The sequence below is a fragment of the Acipenser ruthenus genome, chromosome 6 (genome assembly GCF_902713425.1).
Source record: "Acipenser ruthenus chromosome 6, fAciRut3.2 maternal haplotype, whole genome shotgun sequence".
Taxonomy (NCBI): domain Eukaryota; kingdom Metazoa; phylum Chordata; class Actinopteri; order Acipenseriformes; family Acipenseridae; genus Acipenser; species Acipenser ruthenus.
In genome coordinates this window covers 40,553,156-40,573,155 of record NC_081194.1, presented here as the reverse complement: position 1 = coordinate 40,573,155, position 20,000 = coordinate 40,553,156, and the positions used below count along the sequence as shown (strand labels likewise).

The 20,000-nt window shown below is 36.5% G+C and overlaps 1 protein-coding gene across 3 annotated transcripts in view; it reads left to right on the top strand.

Moving 5' to 3' along the window:
* anapc1 (anaphase promoting complex subunit 1) overlaps nt 1–20,000 on the top strand; it is a 121,623-nt gene that overhangs the window by 39,824 nt on the left and 61,799 nt on the right. For all 3 annotated transcript variants that reach the window (XM_059025380.1, XM_034019160.3, XM_034019159.3), the window contains exons 19-28: nt 4,977–5,242; nt 5,413–5,504; nt 6,141–6,289; nt 7,753–7,831; nt 8,416–8,452; nt 8,545–8,618; nt 8,958–9,136; nt 10,545–10,771; nt 12,673–12,791; nt 14,817–15,088. In XM_059025380.1, the coding sequence (XP_058881363.1) occupies nt 4,977–5,242; nt 5,413–5,504; nt 6,141–6,289; nt 7,753–7,831; nt 8,416–8,452; nt 8,545–8,618; nt 8,958–9,136; nt 10,545–10,771; nt 12,673–12,791; nt 14,817–15,088 (1,494 nt within the window). The remainder of the gene's footprint in view (nt 1–4,976; nt 5,243–5,412; nt 5,505–6,140; nt 6,290–7,752; nt 7,832–8,415; nt 8,453–8,544; nt 8,619–8,957; nt 9,137–10,544; nt 10,772–12,672; nt 12,792–14,816; nt 15,089–20,000) is intronic.

Below are 20,000 nucleotides of genomic sequence, written 5' to 3'. Positions count from 1 at the left end.
AATAAATAGAGAATGGTGTATTTTATATTAAGCGTTGCGCTTTCTTACCAGTTGTATTTGAATTTTATAGTAGGTGGCAATGACCTTTTGAATACACTGGAACTGGAAATATTTAAACAGCAAGCATTCCACCATGCTGTAGCATTATTATCTGTGTATTAGCCTCTTATGCACATTGCACTTGAAAAAAAAGCCATTTTGCAGCCATTTAACATGTAATGGACATAAGATCCAAAGTATCGTGATAGTGTTGAATATCATGATACTGTGCATGTGTATTGTATCGAGGCTCCCTAAATTAGGTATCGCAGAACACTAGGTGGGATACTATCGTATGAAGTTCCACAGTCCATTGCGCTGCTAGGAACTGTACCCAAACTATTTTATTAGTGTTTGTACGCATTAAGCCTGACTAAACATATGTAGCGTCAGAGTAGTTCATAATATCATTCCGTGTATGAAATTAAGCCATTCTCTGCATCTACTCGGTTTCTGCTCACAAACTCCTCCACTGACAAAGAATGCTTTTAGAAAGAGTCGTAAACTAACTGCTGGACAAGTGTTTTATCTTTTCCTATCATTGAATGAATCATTTAGGCGCCAGCAATATCTTGCAGAAGGCACGCCAGACAGTTTTGAGTATGCTTTGACACCTCAGACAAAGAGCAGTACCCCTTGTAAAGACAGCCAACAGGGGGTGAAGCCACGGACCAATTGAGAACAATGGGCTGTCTCTGAACGAGAACAACCAATGAGAAACACCCCACGTGGACTCGGGCACAGCCCAAAATAACCAAACTAACCAATTACAGGGTGGAAGTCAGGACAACAAAACCAACCATGCGACTTTCAGAAACGCTTGAGTTTGCCCATGCTGGAGTCTGCCCCATGAGAGAGCTTCCCATGAACTCCCCACACTAGAAGTGTGCCCCACAGAAGTAACAGCTCTCCAGGCAAGAGAAAGAAGTGAGCTCCACCCACTAGAAGTGGCTTGGAGTTCGGAGGAACGAAATGGAAGCTAAACTGCTGTGAAGAAAGTTTCTGAATCTTGGGAGCATAAGTGCTCAGATTCACGGAAGGGAAGGAAGAACCAATGTTCTGAAGAGTGGCTAAAATCAGCTTTGAAGAGAGCTGTAGCTCTTTGTCCTAAGAAACAGTAAACGGAAGCATAGCCAGCAGCTGGACCTAAGGTCATGTACTAGCCATACAGAAGAATTGCAACAAGAACACTTCTACAAACTACATAACTCTTCAATTGCTACGCGTTATCTGAACTGAGTTACGTCTGATCAGCTGAACTTGGAGATCAACAAGCTGACCTCCATTTGAAAATAACTATTTGTTTATTGTGAGCCTACGCAATGCAATGCCTACAGCAAAGTACCATCTTCATTGGAACTTCGGATCCAAAGAGCTGCAGTGTTCATCAACACAGATTGACTTCTTTATATAGAAATCGATAAGTATTCAACATATCTATTAAATACTTTGACTCGAAAGTAACTGTAGTAAATGCTATCAAGTTAGTAGATAAACTGTTCTAGGAATAGAATATAACGTCCTGTTTTAGAGTGTGTAAGAAATGTATTTTGTTTGTTGAAATGTGCAACTCAATTTAATATTGGTATATTAACCATGTACGCTAATGATGTTATGGTTGTTGTAATAGGTTGACTATGGAATCAATGAACTGTACACTATTGACGCATATCTCTAACCAATACCTTTCTCTTTCTGTAATAATAGATTAGTTGTGCACCCTTTTTATTCTTAAATAAACTATTGTTTTATATTTGACACGCTGTGTGAATGTCGGTTATTGTCTTAGGTAATCCGAGTTCTACATGATCCCACCGAGCTATTATGGTATGTCTCCGTTATTAACATTTGGACGTTCATAAACGGGGCGCCTAGAGACTAATTTATATTTAAATAAATTGTATACCTAATTCGCTACACATGAAATAGTACTTTAGTGTGGATGCTTTAAGGGATTAGTTAAAATGTTTTTGAGTGGTTCTCGAGATCGGTTATATAGTGTGGACAGGGCCTTAGAAAGCTACTTAATCAAATCTACATTTGTAAAGCCAAGGCTGCCTTTTTAATTCAGTGTAAAAGACAGAGGTGTAGATTGAAGAGTGAGAGTAACTAGCCACTGTGGTAAACTATATAAATATGGCTTCATTTGTTAGGAAAATGGCATCCCAGACATATAAAAAAGTAAACATCCCTGTTGCATGTCAGTTTCAAGTAGGTCAAAGATTGATGGTTCATATTGCACTACCATATCCAATCCTGAACAAATGAGTGTATTTATCAAACAGCCTTATGATGAGTGGGGACTGTAGGCCGTTTTGATGAACATGGTACTGCTCAGTTTTTAAAAGGTTTATGCAAGGCAATATTCTAGTATTTGCAGATTCCGATTTCATTCTTAAAAGAAAAAAGAAACAAAACAAACAATAACACATGGGTAAACGTTTTCCGTCAGTTTTACATCGGAATTACATCAACATGGTCTCTCCCAGGTCCAGTCCTATGATTTTGTGTAGAAATGCCAAAAAATCGGGGTGGTGTGTGTGTAAAAAATAAAAAATAAAAAATGTAGAAAACTAAAATGTTTTTGCACATGTTTAATTGTGATCTTTTTGAGGTTAGTTTTTTTCCTCCTGTTGAACTGTAACTTGATTGAGACCATAGGCGCCTAACCCATCGGGAACAGGGGAGGCAAACTATATTTTGCCCCTCTACTACTCAGTGTATACACACCTGTTCTTTTTTTGTGTTATGGTTTTGCCTTTAAACAGTTTGAAATGTACAAAAAAACCTGGAAAGTCATTCAGAAGTTGCCAGAAGTCTGACATTGATAATTTAAGCAAAAAAATAAAATAATAAAACTATTTACAAAAACGTTAGCAGAGGTGTGACTGCAGCAGGAGATGCTGTGCAGTTTGTGGAGACTACAGAAAATGATTAATTAAGTATATGCTAGGTAATTGTTTGTTTTAGTTTTTTTCCCATTAAAAACGTGTTATTTATTTAAATTAATTTCAGCGTTCATATTGAAATTTGTTGTGTACTACTCATTCAGTAAAACCAAGTAGGAGTTTGTTTTCATCATTTGACGTTTTAAGTCAAGTAAGCTTATTTGTGTATTAAAAAAAAAAAAAAAAACTGCAAGAGAGTTGCAGTTCTTCATTCGCAGCCAGTGTCATCTTACTTTATAGGTACGTACATGAAATCGTAAGGTAATTAAGATATGTTGCTTATATTAACTCCACGTCGTTCTACGCACTGTCAGCCCTTGTTAAATCTATAAAATAATGTACCTGACCCAAAGCAAGTGCAAAACTTGACCCAATATTTAAAGTAAAAAATATAAATATTTTAAAACTAGCAGGAAATGACTTGGTTGCAGTAGCAGCAGTTACTGCTTTGTTATTTTATTTGTGGCAAACTTTGCCCTCTAACTCAATGGACCATATTTAGAAGCAAGCACAAAGGCAAAGACACAATTTCTTAGAGGAATAAGATTAGACACTAGTCCTTCCTGCAACTACGTTTATACTGTAAATATATACTTTTGAAATTTGTTTTATTCAGCAAAAAAAAAAAAAAATCTTTACATTTGCTTCAGAATGAAGCCTTTTTTGTATATAATAAACCAGTCTTTCTGATATGGCAAGTATTTTGAACAGCCTTACTAGAGAATACTTACCTTCAAAAGAACAGTACTTTGTGTGACCCTGAGCAAGTCACTTAACCTCCTTGTCCTTATGGGAGAAAATATAACTTTGAAACCTATCAATAATGTCGGACAGGGTTCTCAATTAGTTTTTTATTGCATATGAGACATTTGCAATATTAAACTACAGTGGTTTTTCTTTTACTATTTGCTTATTTTTTACTATTAGCAGTACAGTATTGATTTATTTTGGTTGCGGGGGTTACCAAGACACAAAAGCAGATCATGTCTCTATTGAGCAGGGAGATCAAATTGTATTTTACTTGTATTTACTATTAAAACATCAATTTATGTAAAGGCAGCAGCTAAATAAATATGTCATCATATGTCGCTACCCATTATAGTATGCAAAGAGTGAGTAATAATAAACATGCAATTAAATTGAGGAATACTAATGTATTTATGAATAACTTCAGTATCAAAAGATGATAAATGAAATACAAAGGAGACAATGTTTCAGCTATTGATTTATATATGGATGTTAAAGCTCCTTCATTTCACTGATGGAGTATTTGTCAGACACTACAGGCAGATCACTACTAGTTTAGCACATGCCGAAGCCGTGCAAAAATGCATCAATGCACCATTTGAATCCCTTTTTCTAAAATTCAACTTTGAAGGCTCCACCTGCTTCTGCTATACCTGGACTTACGGAGTTGAGTGGCCTGCACCAACCAAGGAAAGGGGAAATATAGGCATTTTTAGGCCTGTCACAGTATAACTATATACCTTGGTATGGACTCCATATCAATAAAAAAAAGTATATGACCATCATAGGCAGTATGTATTTCTGACCCTTGCACTTAATCAGGCTTTGTAATAAGAAAGAACATGACATTGCTCACATTTTATTCTTACTGCATAGCCCATAACCTGGCACTGTCAGTTGACATATAGTAAAGGGACAGATACTTTTGTTTTCAAGTAATGTACACATGTCCTTTATTGCGAACATAAAAAAAAAAAAAAAAACTCTTAGGTTATTCAAGCAAATGAGTCCTAAATTTTGGTTACACAGATATGTTGGTTTCTGAAATACATTTTGAATGAAATCCGAGTATCTCTTCATTCCCAAATCGAAGTATTTCTCATTATAATTTAGTAGTGCTTAAGTTTTCTGTTTCATATTCAGTTTCACAAAATTCAGCAGGTGAATTGAATTTATCATTCTGGCTAGGGATGTTCTGAGGGGTTAGTAATTTTGATATTTTTATTTTTTTCCCTCTTAAAGGACTGGGAGTACCTATTGGGTTCTGAATACAACCGGCAGGTAGACTCTCATCTTTTGGCTAGTGCTTTGAATTTAGATTCTGTTGAGCCATTGCCCCCAAATGAAGAACTTTCATCCCAGCTCAGCCTTGACCATTCAGCACCTCTTTTCTGCCACATTCCTGCTGTGTTCTATGTTCTACACTTAGTCTATGAAGAACTTAAACTGGACAACTTAATGAGAGATGGCACTCGCTCCCTTGTAATTCTTTTACTGCAAATGGCAAGGTAAAGTGAATATTTATATATTTTTTTATTTGTATATCAATATGAAATGTTATTTTGCATACTTTCTGAAAGAAACAAACAAAAAAAAAAACATGCACTATTCCTTTGCCAGCCTGTGTGTTTGAAAAAAAAAAAAACAGTAACAAAAAAAACAAACGTTTGTTTTATAGGGATCTACAGTTTGAAGAATATATTGATTTTTACTGGCGGGATTACCCCTCTATTTTTAAAACCAGTAAACAATCTTGCATCATTGACCAAGGTAGGTCTAAATGAATGATATTTAAAATTGTTAGTTTTGTGTAGAATTGGGACCGTTTTCCATAGTCTAGAACCTCTCTCTCTCTCTCTCTCTCTCTCTCGCTCTCTCGCTCTCTCTCTCTCTCTCTATAAAAGATGCTTTTAAGTCCAATATCTTTTATTGGACAGTTGTTTGTTGCTTGTCTCTGGTACACGGTGTGGGGGTGAGTAAGAACGGATGTAGATTTCATGAAGCAAGCAAAGAACAGCAGGGAGCATTTAAACAAAAAAGGATATTTTTTTGCATTTTTCCGTATGAAAATGTTCTAAAAATGACTGCATTCTCTGCTCCTGGATTTTAGCTACATCCCTGCAAGTAGTTAGCTAAGACAGGACATGTCGATGAACCAGGAGAAAGCAACAGCTCCATTACATTCTGACTAGGACATGATGCAGTATGTTAGTGCTGAAGCAGTCCCTCATTTTAGGGAAGGAAGGATTGGTTGTAATGGGAATTGAAATAGAGGTCATGGAGTGCAGAGGCACACAAAAAACTGAAACACTGTTTAAAGTGTATTAAAAATGTGTATGTGTAAAGATAGAGGCAGTAAATCCCACTGCATGTATTAAATTAGTGTGTTTTTCTTCCTCTCCAAAGCTCAAATTGGGCATATGAACCAGCCGTCCTTCTTCACTGTAGAGCCTCCCTGTGTCTTCCAGTGGTTGAGTTGTTGTCTAAAAGGAGGGGGAGTACTGCCTTTCCCATATTTACCTGGCATATGTGAAAGAACTAAACTAGTAGTTTTGGTATGTATATATTAACTGTTTTAAAATGATGAGTCTAATCTCTTCAAGCATTCCACAAAAGAAATGAACTTAACAATCTAGGGACTGACAAAAAATGATTTCTCCACTCCAAAAAATGTTATAGTAAGATCGCTACATCAACCTTTCAAATAATGTGGCTAGAAATCTTGTGTGGTCCAGTGGTTAAAGAAAAGGGCTTGTAACCAGGAGGTCCCCGGTTCAAATCCCACCTCGGCCACTGACTGTGTGACCCTGAGCAAGTCACTTAACCTCCTTGTGCTCCGTCTTTCGGGTGAGACGTAATTGTAAGTGACTCTGCAGCTGATGCATAGTTCACACACCGTAGTCGCCTTGGATAAAGGCATCTGCTAAATAAACAAATAAACAAAACCTCTATGAGAATAACTAGGCTATCCCGGTGCTGTCGCTATTCTCTGCATTGAACATTGAAATGTGTATTCTGTGTTGCTGACAGTTTTCTCCCAAATCATTATCAAAATACAGTAATCCGTTCAGACTAAATTAAAATAAACCAACTATTATATTCAGTAGAGCTACAAAAAGATGATAAAACATTGTATTACTGTAGTTGTATTAGGCAGCATTATAATACGATCATAGTAAAGTTATTTTAAATGTCAATAAAAGTTATGCTTATGGCACAGTGAAGATAATAGCCTTAATGCAAGTCATGCTGCTAAAAGAAAATGAGAGACCGAGGTACAACACTACCCTGGGGTACCGCGTGGTGTCTCATTTTACTGATGTGGTGTACTTTATTGGTTAATTTTACTTTAGCTATTGGTTAATTCTAAAATATAATATCTAAACATTTTAATATTTATCATGTACTCAGTTATATCATTTGAAGCTACTTATTCATATTTGTGTGGTTATATTTGTGTGGGGCTGTGATTGTGGGCAATCATTACTCCTCCAAAACCTCCCGTTTCTATTTTAGTTTTAAAAATGCATTTGTTGTAATTTGTGGAAGTTGGAGACTTGTCAGTCAAATTAAGTGACTGATGTGATTTATTTCAGTCACTGCTAGAGGGAACAATCTGCTAAATGAAAGGACATTTTGGGTTATGTTCTGACTAATTCATACTGAGGTAAATGTTGCAGATGAGTGAACCCAGCAGTAAGTTGTTTCATCCAAATTAAATGAGGCAATGACTGACCTCAAATTTCAGGACCAAGGTAATTGGGTGATGACGTATACACATGTATGGTGGACATTACATTTAGCTTTCATTAAGGGTTAGCAGACTAATGGCTAATGCTGAATGGACACAGTGATGATGTTACCAATTACAAACAGACTCTACGCTGTCCAATGATGATGTTTAACAAGATGTTGGGATCCTATTGACAACATTTGTCTTGTTAGGTTTGCAGCTGTGTATGTTTTAATTGTGCTTTGTGGGTTGTAAACCTATTCATGTTACTGATTTGTATTGCAGAGCTTTGCTTTGTATATTCTTGGTGATGACAATGCTGTTTCCAGTGATGTTTCAAAATATCTGGTTAAAATCTCAGCAGGTAGGCAAATTCCTCAGGCAAAAAAAAAAAAAAAGAAAAATAGCTGACATCCCCAAAAGAGTAGAGTACAAGTAATTCATCAAAGTTTTTTACTTGCATACTATCCAGGGAAGTGACATATCAACTTTGGTAGTCTAGAATCTAATGTGACTTGCCACATTTAATTTGTGACAAACTGAATTGTATTCATGTACAAATAAAGTAACTAATTCCTCCCCTGATTTTATGAACTTACTGGAAATTAAAGGTTAGCTCTGTTGACCTAACAAAGAGAATGTGTGTTGAGTCAGTTGAACTGTACTGTGACACATTGATCCCAGAGCATTCCCTCACTTCCATATCCCTATCCATATGTAGATCATCTTAAACATTGTGATAAAACAATATTATGTGCATATATATTAACATTATTTGTACATTTTTTGTGCTATTGGTGTCAGTTGTGTATAAATAACCAATAGATTACACAACTAAAGTCACATAAATGCATTATACTCTAGATGATATATGCAGCAAAATGAGCCGTCTATTACATCATGTTTTTTTTTTTTTTTAATAAAGTTGTGAATTCATTTTTTTAACAGGACAAAAGAAACAGGTGAATGAACAAGACAGTAAAAGGTGATTGCCAACATTTTTTCCAGAGTTTCTAAAATGTATATTATTTGTGTAGTCCACATTAATTGATACTCTGCTTTTTTTGATTTATCTAGGATGAGTATGATAAAGCCCTGTGTGTTAAATTCCAGTATTGCAGAAAAGCTTGTCATCTGGCTAACAAATACAGGTAAGATGACTTCATAATGTAACCATTGGCGCTTAATGACAACAAACAAATGAAGAAAAAGAAAAAAAGGCTGTGTCGTAAAAGTAATATATTAATAATCTAAAAATAATTTTGAAGCATAAAAAGTTATTTTAAAACTTAGGAAATTTTGGTTAGCCCATGTCTAAGGTGAAAAAAGGAACTTTCTGGAAAACTCTGTTAATGCCAGGTTTTCTAGTTAAGCTGCACATACACATGATTATTTTTTTTTTTAAAAGGGCAACTATCAATTAATTTTTTTAAACCATCTGTAGGTCAAAAAAGGCCATATTGACACAAAATAAACCACCATTTTTTTAGGTTTTACTCTAAAGGACTTGGAGTCTGTTCCTTTTGGAGCAGCCCTCCCAATCAGGGATGCAATCTATCAGTGCCGCAAACAGCCTTCTTCTGATTGGTCTGAAGCTGTATGCTTGCTGATTGGACGGCAGGATCTTACCAAACAAGCTCATGAAGTTACCCTGGCGAAAGGAAAAGCTGTAAGTTGCAATTTAGACGAGATTAAAATTTTATTTTTTACAATTTGTACATGCCTTGTTTTCCCTTATGAGAAAAGTGAAGGAATGGCTGAAATTATAACAAGGACACTTATATTTGATTCACATAGTGATAAATTAAACAAATACTGTTGGAAGTGGTGTTGGTTTGATATTAAACATATTCACCACTAGAGTAGAGCACATGATTCAGTCTTATCTAGGTATAACTCAAACATAGGGGTCTATCTTAATGTTTCAACTGTTGCAGGTCTTAATACCAGTGCCTAAAACATATTCATCAGGCAATACAATAACCGGTATTTGAACAACAATACTGGTACTGGTTTTTTTCTGTTCTTTTCCATTTTATGAGGCAGCGCAGAACTTCAATCACCACAATGCCCTGTATAGTATTAGCATATCACGTCATCCCCCCCCCCCCCCCCGTCTTCTTTTTTCTGGGGCTCTGCATCCAATAAAATTACGAATCACACAACCAGCTCAGTTATTTTTTATTTGTCACCAATTTAGGAACTGTATCAGTGCAATTTTAATTGTTTTGACATTTATTTCTAAAGACTATCTGCCGGCAGTTCTGGACAATGTAATTTTACACTATATTCTGAATATCTTCTTTTTACCCTGGACCTGCCGCATTTGATCTCATCAGATTTAAAAAAAAACAACAAAAAAAAAAAAAAAGGTTCTGGTACTGAAAGTTGTATATATATATATATACAGTATATAAAATCTTAAAAGCATGGTCAGTCGTTTATTCCAAACCCCGGGTCTCTGCACTGACAGATATATAAAGCAGCTTTAAACCCGTGTTTATGGCCACAGTCATAGGATGCACTTTTGAAAAAAATGTTTACTATAAAATGAAAATAAAGATATTATTGATAATAAAAATAAAAAAATACATTTAAAATGAATGTTTTTAGAGAATTTTAAATAGCTTTCAAAACAGCACTGTTTTTAGATTTTTCAAATTGGGAGCACATCCATGTACTTCAGAGGATCCAACAAAATTTAGTTACTGGGCATTTCATATGAGAGTAATTTGTCATATTACATTCTAATACTTTTAAATTCCATAAAAAATACAAAAGCACAGTTTATATATGTAGATTTTGGTAGCAAAAAATCAACATCAACATCATTCAGTGTTGAATTCTAATATGTATCGTAATATATTGCAATACAGATCCTCAATCCCAATACCCACCCCTACTCTGTATGCTACAGTATATGTTTTATGATATGTAAAGTAGTTAAATAAGAATAATAAACAGTATAGGTATTTTAATTTAATGTCATTCCCATTGGATAAAAACACATTTCAGATGGCTGTATCACATCAATATCAAGGTATATTGTATATTATAAATATATGTCACTGTTTTAGACTATTGGCCAGATGATAACCTCAGATATGCCGCCAGCAAACGAAGCAGAAGAGGAAGATGATGGGATGAATGATATGAATCAGGAAGTGATGTCACTGATTTGGAGCAAAGACTTGCGTGTACAGGAAGTGAGGCGGCTGCTTCAGAGCGCACTCTCTGTGCGGGTGAATGTGGTCCATTTGCCTGAATTCAATGACCATGAGTACATAGAAGAGAAAGAGAACAAGTAAGGGATTTAAGTTGCACAGTGTGCATGTTGTTGTTATTATTATTATTTATTTCTTAGCAGACGCCCTTATCCTTATCCAGGGCGACTTACAATTGTTACAAGATATCACATACATTATTTCACATTATACAGATATCACATTATTTTTACATACAATTACCCATTTATACAGTTGGGTTTTTACTGGAGCAATCTAGGTAAAGTACCTTGCTCAAGGGTACAACAGCAGTGTCCCCCACTGGGGATTGAACCCACAACCCTCTGGTCAAGAGTCCAGAGCCCTAACCACTACTCCACACTGCTGCCCCAACACAACACATGTTGTGTTGGGGGAGCTTTTCAGTAGTAGTTGGTGAATGAACACAGGTGCTAAAAAAATAAATAAATAACTTGAGACAGTAGAGGGAAAACAAATTGTTTTTTTATTTCCAGATCCTTGCCACAGGGAACATTTTTTTTAAAATATTATATTATAGGTATTTTTTAACAATAGAACATCTTTATATAAATTGTTAGCTTAGGTACCCTGGGGTAAACTAAAACTTACATCTAACATAAAACACGATTTCTGAAAAGACGTCATATCTTGACTCATGTTACTCAATTAGAAATAATCAAAATGTGAGAATTAAAACTGGTAATGATTAGATTTGAGCTATATTAGCATGATTTTACATGGCTTTTGTAACTTCAGAAGAAGCCATGCCGAACAGCTATACCTCCTCGGCAACACCCTGAGCCATCATTGCACTTTATAAGGAAGGTTTTAGCAGTCGTCAGATAGCCAACAGAGGCTATGCCAGCCAAAGCACAGTGTCTGGGATCATCCAGAAATATAAGAAGGCTGGAAGCCGTAAAGCTGCCCCCTGGTCTGGATGCCCAAAAGTCAGCACTGCTCGCCAGGATCCTATGTCCTTTAAGTTTGAGAGATAGGACAGCAAGTATTGTCCACTTACTGCGGCAATGGAAATAAGTTGGAGTGAAGGTGTCTGCGCTCACCGTGAGAAGGCGCCTCTTGGAGAATGTTGTGGTGTTAGGACGGCCTGCTAAGAAGCCCCTGAGCAAGAAGAACACCAGAGATCGCATGAACTTTTGTCACACATACAAAGATGACTGGGCCACAGTAATTTTCTCCGACAAGTCCCATGGAGGAATCTGAAGGATAACTTGGCCAATTGTGTTCTGCCCCCTGGGAACTTCCGTCCACGTTCGGCAGTGCCATAGCTTGGATTCGAACTGGCGATCTCCAAGCTATAGGGAGCGTCCTGCACTCCGGGCGGAGTGCCTTTAACCAGATGCGCCACTCCGGAGCCCCGATGCAAAACTTTTGGCTATAGCTGTATAGTTATTATACTCAACATAACCAACTTCACTACATGGTAAAATAGTAAACAACTACAATGAAAATGTGAACGGGTTGCATAACAATACAAACTAATTAAAATACATATAAAAATGTGCTTATATATAAAAAAATAACGTCGCCCCCTACTTCCTAATCAGTCAGCAAACACATTCACATAATCATTATAATACAGATGTATTATATTATGTATTATAGATGTATGCCTATATAGTGAAACTTGCATATAAAGTACCTGGAATATAACATATACTTGTATATAACTTACCTAAGCCAATGGGACCAGGACCCAAACAAGTGATTTACTATCAAAACACATCCTTTAATAAATATTCTGCTGTTACGTGCTCCTCGGATATTACGCACTGCTATCGAATTCCCGACACGTATTATAGCCGTTTTTATTAACATACAATCAGACCACTCCCAAGGAGAACACTTGTATTTGTTTGAAAAGATAAAATCAAACATGAACTAATTCTGATAGTCACGGAGTGATGCTACATCATGATTTAATCAATTCTTCATTTTGTAGATTGTTACAGCTATGCCAGCGCACCATGTCTCTTCCCGTAGGAAGAGGGATGTTTACATTGTTCTCCTATCATCCTGTGCCAACAGAACCACTGCCAGTTCCCAAACTTAATCTGACTGGTATGTATGCTTTTCATCTTCTACAAATGAGTCATTCATCAAGGGTGGTTTATGTTATTTGTATATTGTTTTCAGGGCAGTACACACAAACTAGGTCAAAGCGCAAAGCCTTGTAACTGTCTCAATATTTGACTAGTGCTTGTTACAGTATTTGATTACATTGCTTCTTTCCAGATACACACTCCTAATATGTAAAAACAAATCAAGACAGGATTTGTATGTCTCCTATAATGATGATTATTTGATAAATGAGTCTTAGCATTTCCAGATGGTTTTTCCAGGCGTCAGCCCTGCAGCAAGTCAGTGCGACTAACCAGAAACCATTGCATAACATGGAAAACAGCATTTAAAAAACAAACTATTTATCAGCCTTTTGTTTAAATTCCTTAACACTAGAAGGACCTGAGATATAGTCCATACCTAGAAGCCCTGGAGCAGTCTTTCTGACGGCTGTATTCAAAACACTGTAAATAGTATAACGAACGGAGAAACAGTCGGATGTAATTCGTCTTTTTTTTTTTATTGCGTACGTCACATAAACATCTGAACAACCGAAGCGCATATATATATATATATATATATATATATATATATATATATATATATATATATATATATATAGATATATATATATATATATATATAATGTGTGAACATTTATTTTACAAATCGAAACAAGAAAATGTAAATAAACAGACATCGGTTTACAACATACATATTTATAAAACTGAAACGATAGCAATACATTTTTAACTTTTCAACAGCAATCGGTTTATTATCAGATGAGCAAAAGCAACTGAACAACATAGATAAATAAATTTAGAAAAAAACATTTTACAGAAGCGCACAGCACAAGAAGTTATATAAAAAAAGTTAATTTATTTTTCTTTTCTTCGATAAAAGGGTATTCCTTTACCTTGAGTCTAAGGCTGTTCACAATCAGATAATGAGCATCTCCGTGGCGCCTTTCTGCACAGGGCACAGCTGTCCAAAGTTTTATTTTTATTGCACTTGCCAACCTGGAATTGGCGTCTCTTACGGCTCTCAGCGGGGTTGCCAGCTTCAGCTGTGGGTACACGCTTGGCAGTCTCCCTCTGTTCCAAATGCTTCTTGTGAAGTTGCTGTGCTAACTGTAAAATATATTCCCTCCTTGGTAAATTCTTTTCCATGCATTCTTTGTAAAGTACCCAGGAGTTGATGGCTGCTAGGTCCAATACATTGTAAAACACCTGAACAGACCACCGTCGGGATGCAGCTTTCAGGGAATACTTCTGTGCCATCTGATCCAAAACATCAACTGCATATTTTGTTGCGTTGTAAAACTCCATGGTCTCTGGTATTTATTTTCACTAGTCCCGATGCCAATTGACTGACCAAAGCAGCGCAGCTGGCAAGCAGGCACCAGCCTTCAAAAGGCTGATTGAAAACAATAGACTGTCAGTCATTCACTCTGGCAGAGCGTACAGACTAATCGGATTACAGCTAAACACATTGCGGACTGGTAAATAAAAATAATAAAGTAGAATACCGTTCTGTATAGTCAAAATACAGTTGTTTTCTGTGTGGCCGTCAATGTGACTGCTTCTGGGGTTTTAGGTATAATGTAATATATCTCCTTTATTTCTGCACTCCCGCATTTCATGCTTTGTGAGAATATTTAATACATACGGGCAGAAAGGTACACGAACGCAGAGCCCCATATGTGTTACACGACTGGAGAAAATTACATTTTAAAACCAAAAACTGCCAAAATGACTGCCGCGGGGCCTCTAGTGTTAAAGGGACTATCATTCAATTTAAAAAGGAATTTTGACGTTTCTTGAAATGGTTAATTCTGTGGCAAATCAGAAGTGCTGCACTCTTTCTTCTAGTGACATACCATGTGATAAAACTTCTTGGCCTTGGATTCATGCTTGATTTACTTAACTTCCTAATCAACAATTTTGAGCCAATACAGGTTGTTTCATCAGGGATAACTGCTTGAAAGTGATAAATAAATAATGTACTTTGTTGTTTTGATTTTAGGACGGGCCCCTCCCAGAAACACAACAGTAGATTTAAACAGTGGAAACATTGATGTTCCACCAAACATGGCCAGCTGGTCCAGCTTCCACAATGGTGTGGCTGCAGGATTGAAGATTGCTCCCGCTTCCCAGATTGACTCTGCATGGATAGCTTACAACAAGCCCAAGAATGCAGAACTTGCTAATGAGTATGCCGGCTTCCTGATGGCTCTAGGGCTCAATGGACATCTTACAAAGTTAGCAACATTGAACATACACGACTACCTCACCAAGGTTGGAGAAACTTTCTTTTTCTTCCCCGAACCAATCTCAGGCCATGCAAAAATTAATTGAGATCAATATTTCCACTGTTTTTACTTTTACTACAATTTAATGCATACAGTACCGTTTTTATTACATACAGTTTTCTTGTTTCACTGGTTGATATTTTGCGCAAATTGTGAGACCACATTGTTAACTACCTTGCAGATATTAATGAATTATAAGCAGTCTTCTTTTTAATATATAATTTCACAAAAAAGGATAGTATTTGATTTTTAAGAAAACATTCCATAACCTGATTCCTTCTATGATGTTGTTTACTGATGGCTTTTTGATTTAAGCAATAGAACCCAAGAAGAGGGCTTTGCTGTCTGGTAAGGCGCACCTCGTGCCATTAAATGCCCGAGCCGAAGGTTCTTGCCAAAGGGTAAAATCCTCTTATGAGGGTTCTATTGCTATTAGATGATGTATACATTTAAAATTTAAATAAATTATGGTTGACTTTATACAGTTCTAGTTTTTGTTGCTAATGAATACAGATGTTTTCCTCATTATTCCATGAGTAATGCAGTTTGCTCATAACTCTGTATGTGGTGTGGTAGCCTTCCGGCTTAAGTACCCCAACGGTGGACGATGTTGCGTTGTGGGTATTTCCAAAAGCCTAAATAATACCTCAATCCAAAAAAATTAAACTACTTTAGGGGTGAAAATCATTTTGAAAATTGGTATAAAAAAATCTCACTTCAATTGCTATATTAAAAAGCCTAAGACGGCAGACCTGAGTAGCCCAAACGTTCCACATATTAACTCAGCTACACTGAATATTATTAATGGATTAGATCAGGGGTGTCACACTCCAGTCCTCGAGGGCCTCTGGGTCTCCTGGTTTTCATTCCAACTTAAACTCTCAATCAACTTAATTGATCTGATTATTTGTTGAATTTGACATATTTAATATTTTTCAAGGTCTTTTACAGTTGATGGTTTTAAAAAAGCACTTGATTCAAGGTACACTACCTAAGAAACATGTTGAGGCCTGAAGAGAAGTGTTAAATGTGTCCAGTTAATCAAATAATTAGACCAATTAAGTAATTGAGAGCTCGGGTGGAACGAAAGCCAGAAGACATTGCGGCCCTCCAAGAACTGAGTTTGACACCCCTGGATTAGATTAACCCTTTGCGGTCCATTTATTAATCGCGCGTCAGGCACGTCAGGTCTAATTAATTTTCACACGCGCAGTTAATTTTAGACTCACTGTTTAAAAGTATTTTTTTCCACAGTCAAACAGGTTTAAATGGCCCTGCATATCAACAAAGCACTCACTAGGCATCTCCAGCCCCGCCCCACCCTTTCGTTTGCTATAGCGTTCACCTATGTAAGAAATAAATAATAATAATAATAATAGTCGTACATACCGATCGATCATCTCCGGATCACTCGTTTTATCACCAAACTCCTCAATAATGCGATCCAAGTCATTATTATATTACTATAACATCTCAAAAAAGCTCTGCAAATGTCCGTGTTTTCTGTGCGCTGATTCAGTCAGCCAACTTGTTTACTTACGACCACCCCCGTTATCTGGTACCAGATACCATGTATGACTATTCATGAGATACGCCTTTTTTTTTTTTTTCGACTTGTCTCGGCTCCTGTCGCTCCCACTCGGCCATTGAATGTTTTTTTCCGGAGAAAAAACGACTAGACACCCGTTTATTGCATTGCGATAATGATGTCGGACCCAGTCCGACAAAGGACCTGTGAGGAATAATTGCAATGTCGGACCCAGTCCGACAATGGACCGCAAAGGGTTAACATTATATGCAACAACTGATTTGGTTTTAACATAAATCCGTGATTATGTGCATCTAACCAAAGCGTATTTTTTAACAAACAAAATGTGTTTATAAACTAGATAAGCTTAACTTTCGCGGTAAAATGAAGAGGCTTGCGAACACGAAACATTATTTTACAATGTATTGCTACCTGTTGAGTCTACTATTGCCCACATACCTTTTTGACTTGCTGAGCAAAAATGTAATTTGATAACTGTGTAAAAGTGCGCTGCAGTATGTTTACTACCACTTTCCCACACGACACAAAACTTCTCTCCTGTGTATGTGGATGATTGTGGGTGAGTCATGTGAGTAGTCTCCTGTAAAAAATAGTGGTACCAGTAAAAAAATATATATATATATTTTTTTAATATGTTTTCTTTGCTATACTAAATTTAAATAGATAGATTGAACGTATAGGACAGCAAGGAAGTAGACTTAGTCTACATTGACAGACAACCTTCAGGGGTTGTGTACAGGAATGGAGATTTTCGTCAAGCCGAAAAAAGGTAAAATACATAAATTAATACAGTGCACTTCGTTTATAAGAATCACTGATATAAGAATCAACTGCATATAGTGATCAAAACCACTGGGACAAAATAATTCCTATACTATCCAATGTAAAATACTCCGCTTGTAAGAATCAAGCAATCCGCTTACAAGAATAATTTCAGGGCAAACAGACTACATGTAATACGGTACTTCATCAAGTGCAATAAAGCTGTTTTTGAATTTGAATTTGATCACATCTCGCGTGATTAGGCACGTGCAGGTATGTTTTTTTTTGTGTGTTCTCTGTTAGTGAAAATGTGTTTCAGTAAAGTGAATACACACTCATTGATTACATACCGAGTACAGCAGTGTCATTGTGTGATATGCATGTAGAGGGAGTGGGATTGCAGCGTGGCACGGAGGGAGATTGTGGAGCTTTCCAGCTCTGCTTAATGAAAAACTGTGAGATTTGCATCGCCACAGAAAATAAACCAGATGCTTAAATGCAGTTGTAGTCCTGACAGTAAAATACTGTACATTAATGTCATTTTAATTCAAAGGCCATTACACATAACACAGCATGGCAGTTAAACTAGGCACCCTCACGAGACGATCGCTTCTCAAGTATACTGTAGTAAAATAGGATTCTCCAACCTTGGGTAAATATAATAGTGATCGTATAACAAGCTGTTTACCCACGAGGACTTGTTTTGATGTATTATCCTCGGTGATTGAGCACCATTGACATATATATACTGTGTTTAAACTGCAGATGGCATGCTTTTGCTAATTGTAATGTGACAGAGTTGCCGAGGACAGTGTAAATTATCAGGGTGGAGTCTTAATTTACAGTTTTAAACTGGTGTTGGTTGTATTTTTTACACTGCGGTGGCAAAACAACCGCTAATAAAACACACAAAATAAACCTAGCTCTCAGATGGAGCACTAAGTAAACAATACTTTGTGTAGAACAAACACTAGATCTCTTACTCACATTTTGGTTTCGTTTCATTTCTTTACTTTTTCTTTCTTTCTTCTGCTTCCTTACTTATCTATACCCCATCACAAAGCTGTCAGCTAAGCCCTATTTATTGAGGTGCCATTAACTTTAACAAGCAGACAGTTAACCAATTGATCATTATCCTTAATTCGTTAAGGAAAAGCAGCTGTGGATTTTTTGTGGGTGTGCATATACGGGAACTCGTGACATCTAGTGGTTAACCCGTTACACTGCAGGGAACAGGGTCTTACCATTCTCATGCTAACATACTGATTCTGCACCACAGTAATCCTATCGGTCCGCTTTTAACAATCAACTGCTTATAAGAATCAAATCACCCAGGACAGATGTGATTCTTATAAACGGAGTGCACTGTACTGTATTTAAATACTTTTCGGCAGATTGATTTGGAACAGAGATTAAACATAGTTTGAACATTCAAGGTTCTTTACCAGAGATTAGGGACCTCATATTTACCAATCCGGTTAATGAAAATCTGTCATCCATTTTCTAATTAAGCAATAGAACCCGAAAAAAGAAGGCTGTAACGTCTGGTAAGGCCCACCTAATGTCTTTAAATGTCCCGGTAATTATTTATTATTTTTTTTAAATTATGATTTGAGTGGAGATTTGTGTATTTGTGTACGTTTCAGTATTTAAGTTACCTTTATGTCCTAAAATGTTATTACCTAAATAAAAAAAATTAAAATGTTTTTAGTAAAATAGCAAGTAGTCTACATGTGTTAATGCTGATCCTGCTGTTTGTTCACCAACTTGTTCACAATGTGTTCATAAAGTTTATTCAAAGCTTCCTTCCTGTCTGTTAGAGTCCAAGAGGGCAGCACTGTCCTGTGTTGTTACTGTGATATGCTGAAATAACGTTGCAATTAGGCTGCATGCAATTGTCAGATTGTTTCATCTTTTCATTCCAATCGGAGACTAGTTGTTATTGTGGTTACTGTATTGCCACTGACAGCTAAGCACAATATATTTTGGTGTCCCTGGACTTGTAGATCTTAAACCAAACTCAGATTCTCATAATGCTTGCCATTTTAAGAGTTTGTAAAACTGAACCTGTAATGAACATGCTCAAACTATCATTTCACACCGGTCCACTCTAGCCCCACAGCTCACCAGGAGTTTGCATGTTCCTTGGTGGTGGAGTGGAACAGACTGCCGCAAGTCCAGGTTCTTAGATGCACTATACAAAAGAAAGTGCCTATTAAAATACTGTTTTTCACCCCATTGAGAGTCAGTGCCTTTTTCTAGTAAATTTTCTGATAATTAACTCTGGGCCCCTGTAAGGAGAGCTTTAATGTAATTGTCATAATGCTGTGTTACACATTGTATGACATACCAGACAATAAAGACCTAATACCTTTGATATATTGGCATTGTAGTGTATACACACTATGAGCTGGGTATTGTGCTAAAAATAACCTTATTTGGGGCATTCATTTTACAAAGCTACCATTGCTACATTAACAGCCTCATATCTCACAGAACATTTTCAAGAAGTTTCTTCATATTTTGCTGTACAGTATAAACACTTTTTGCTAATGTGTTGGTGACAATGCCGTTGACCTTTTAACCC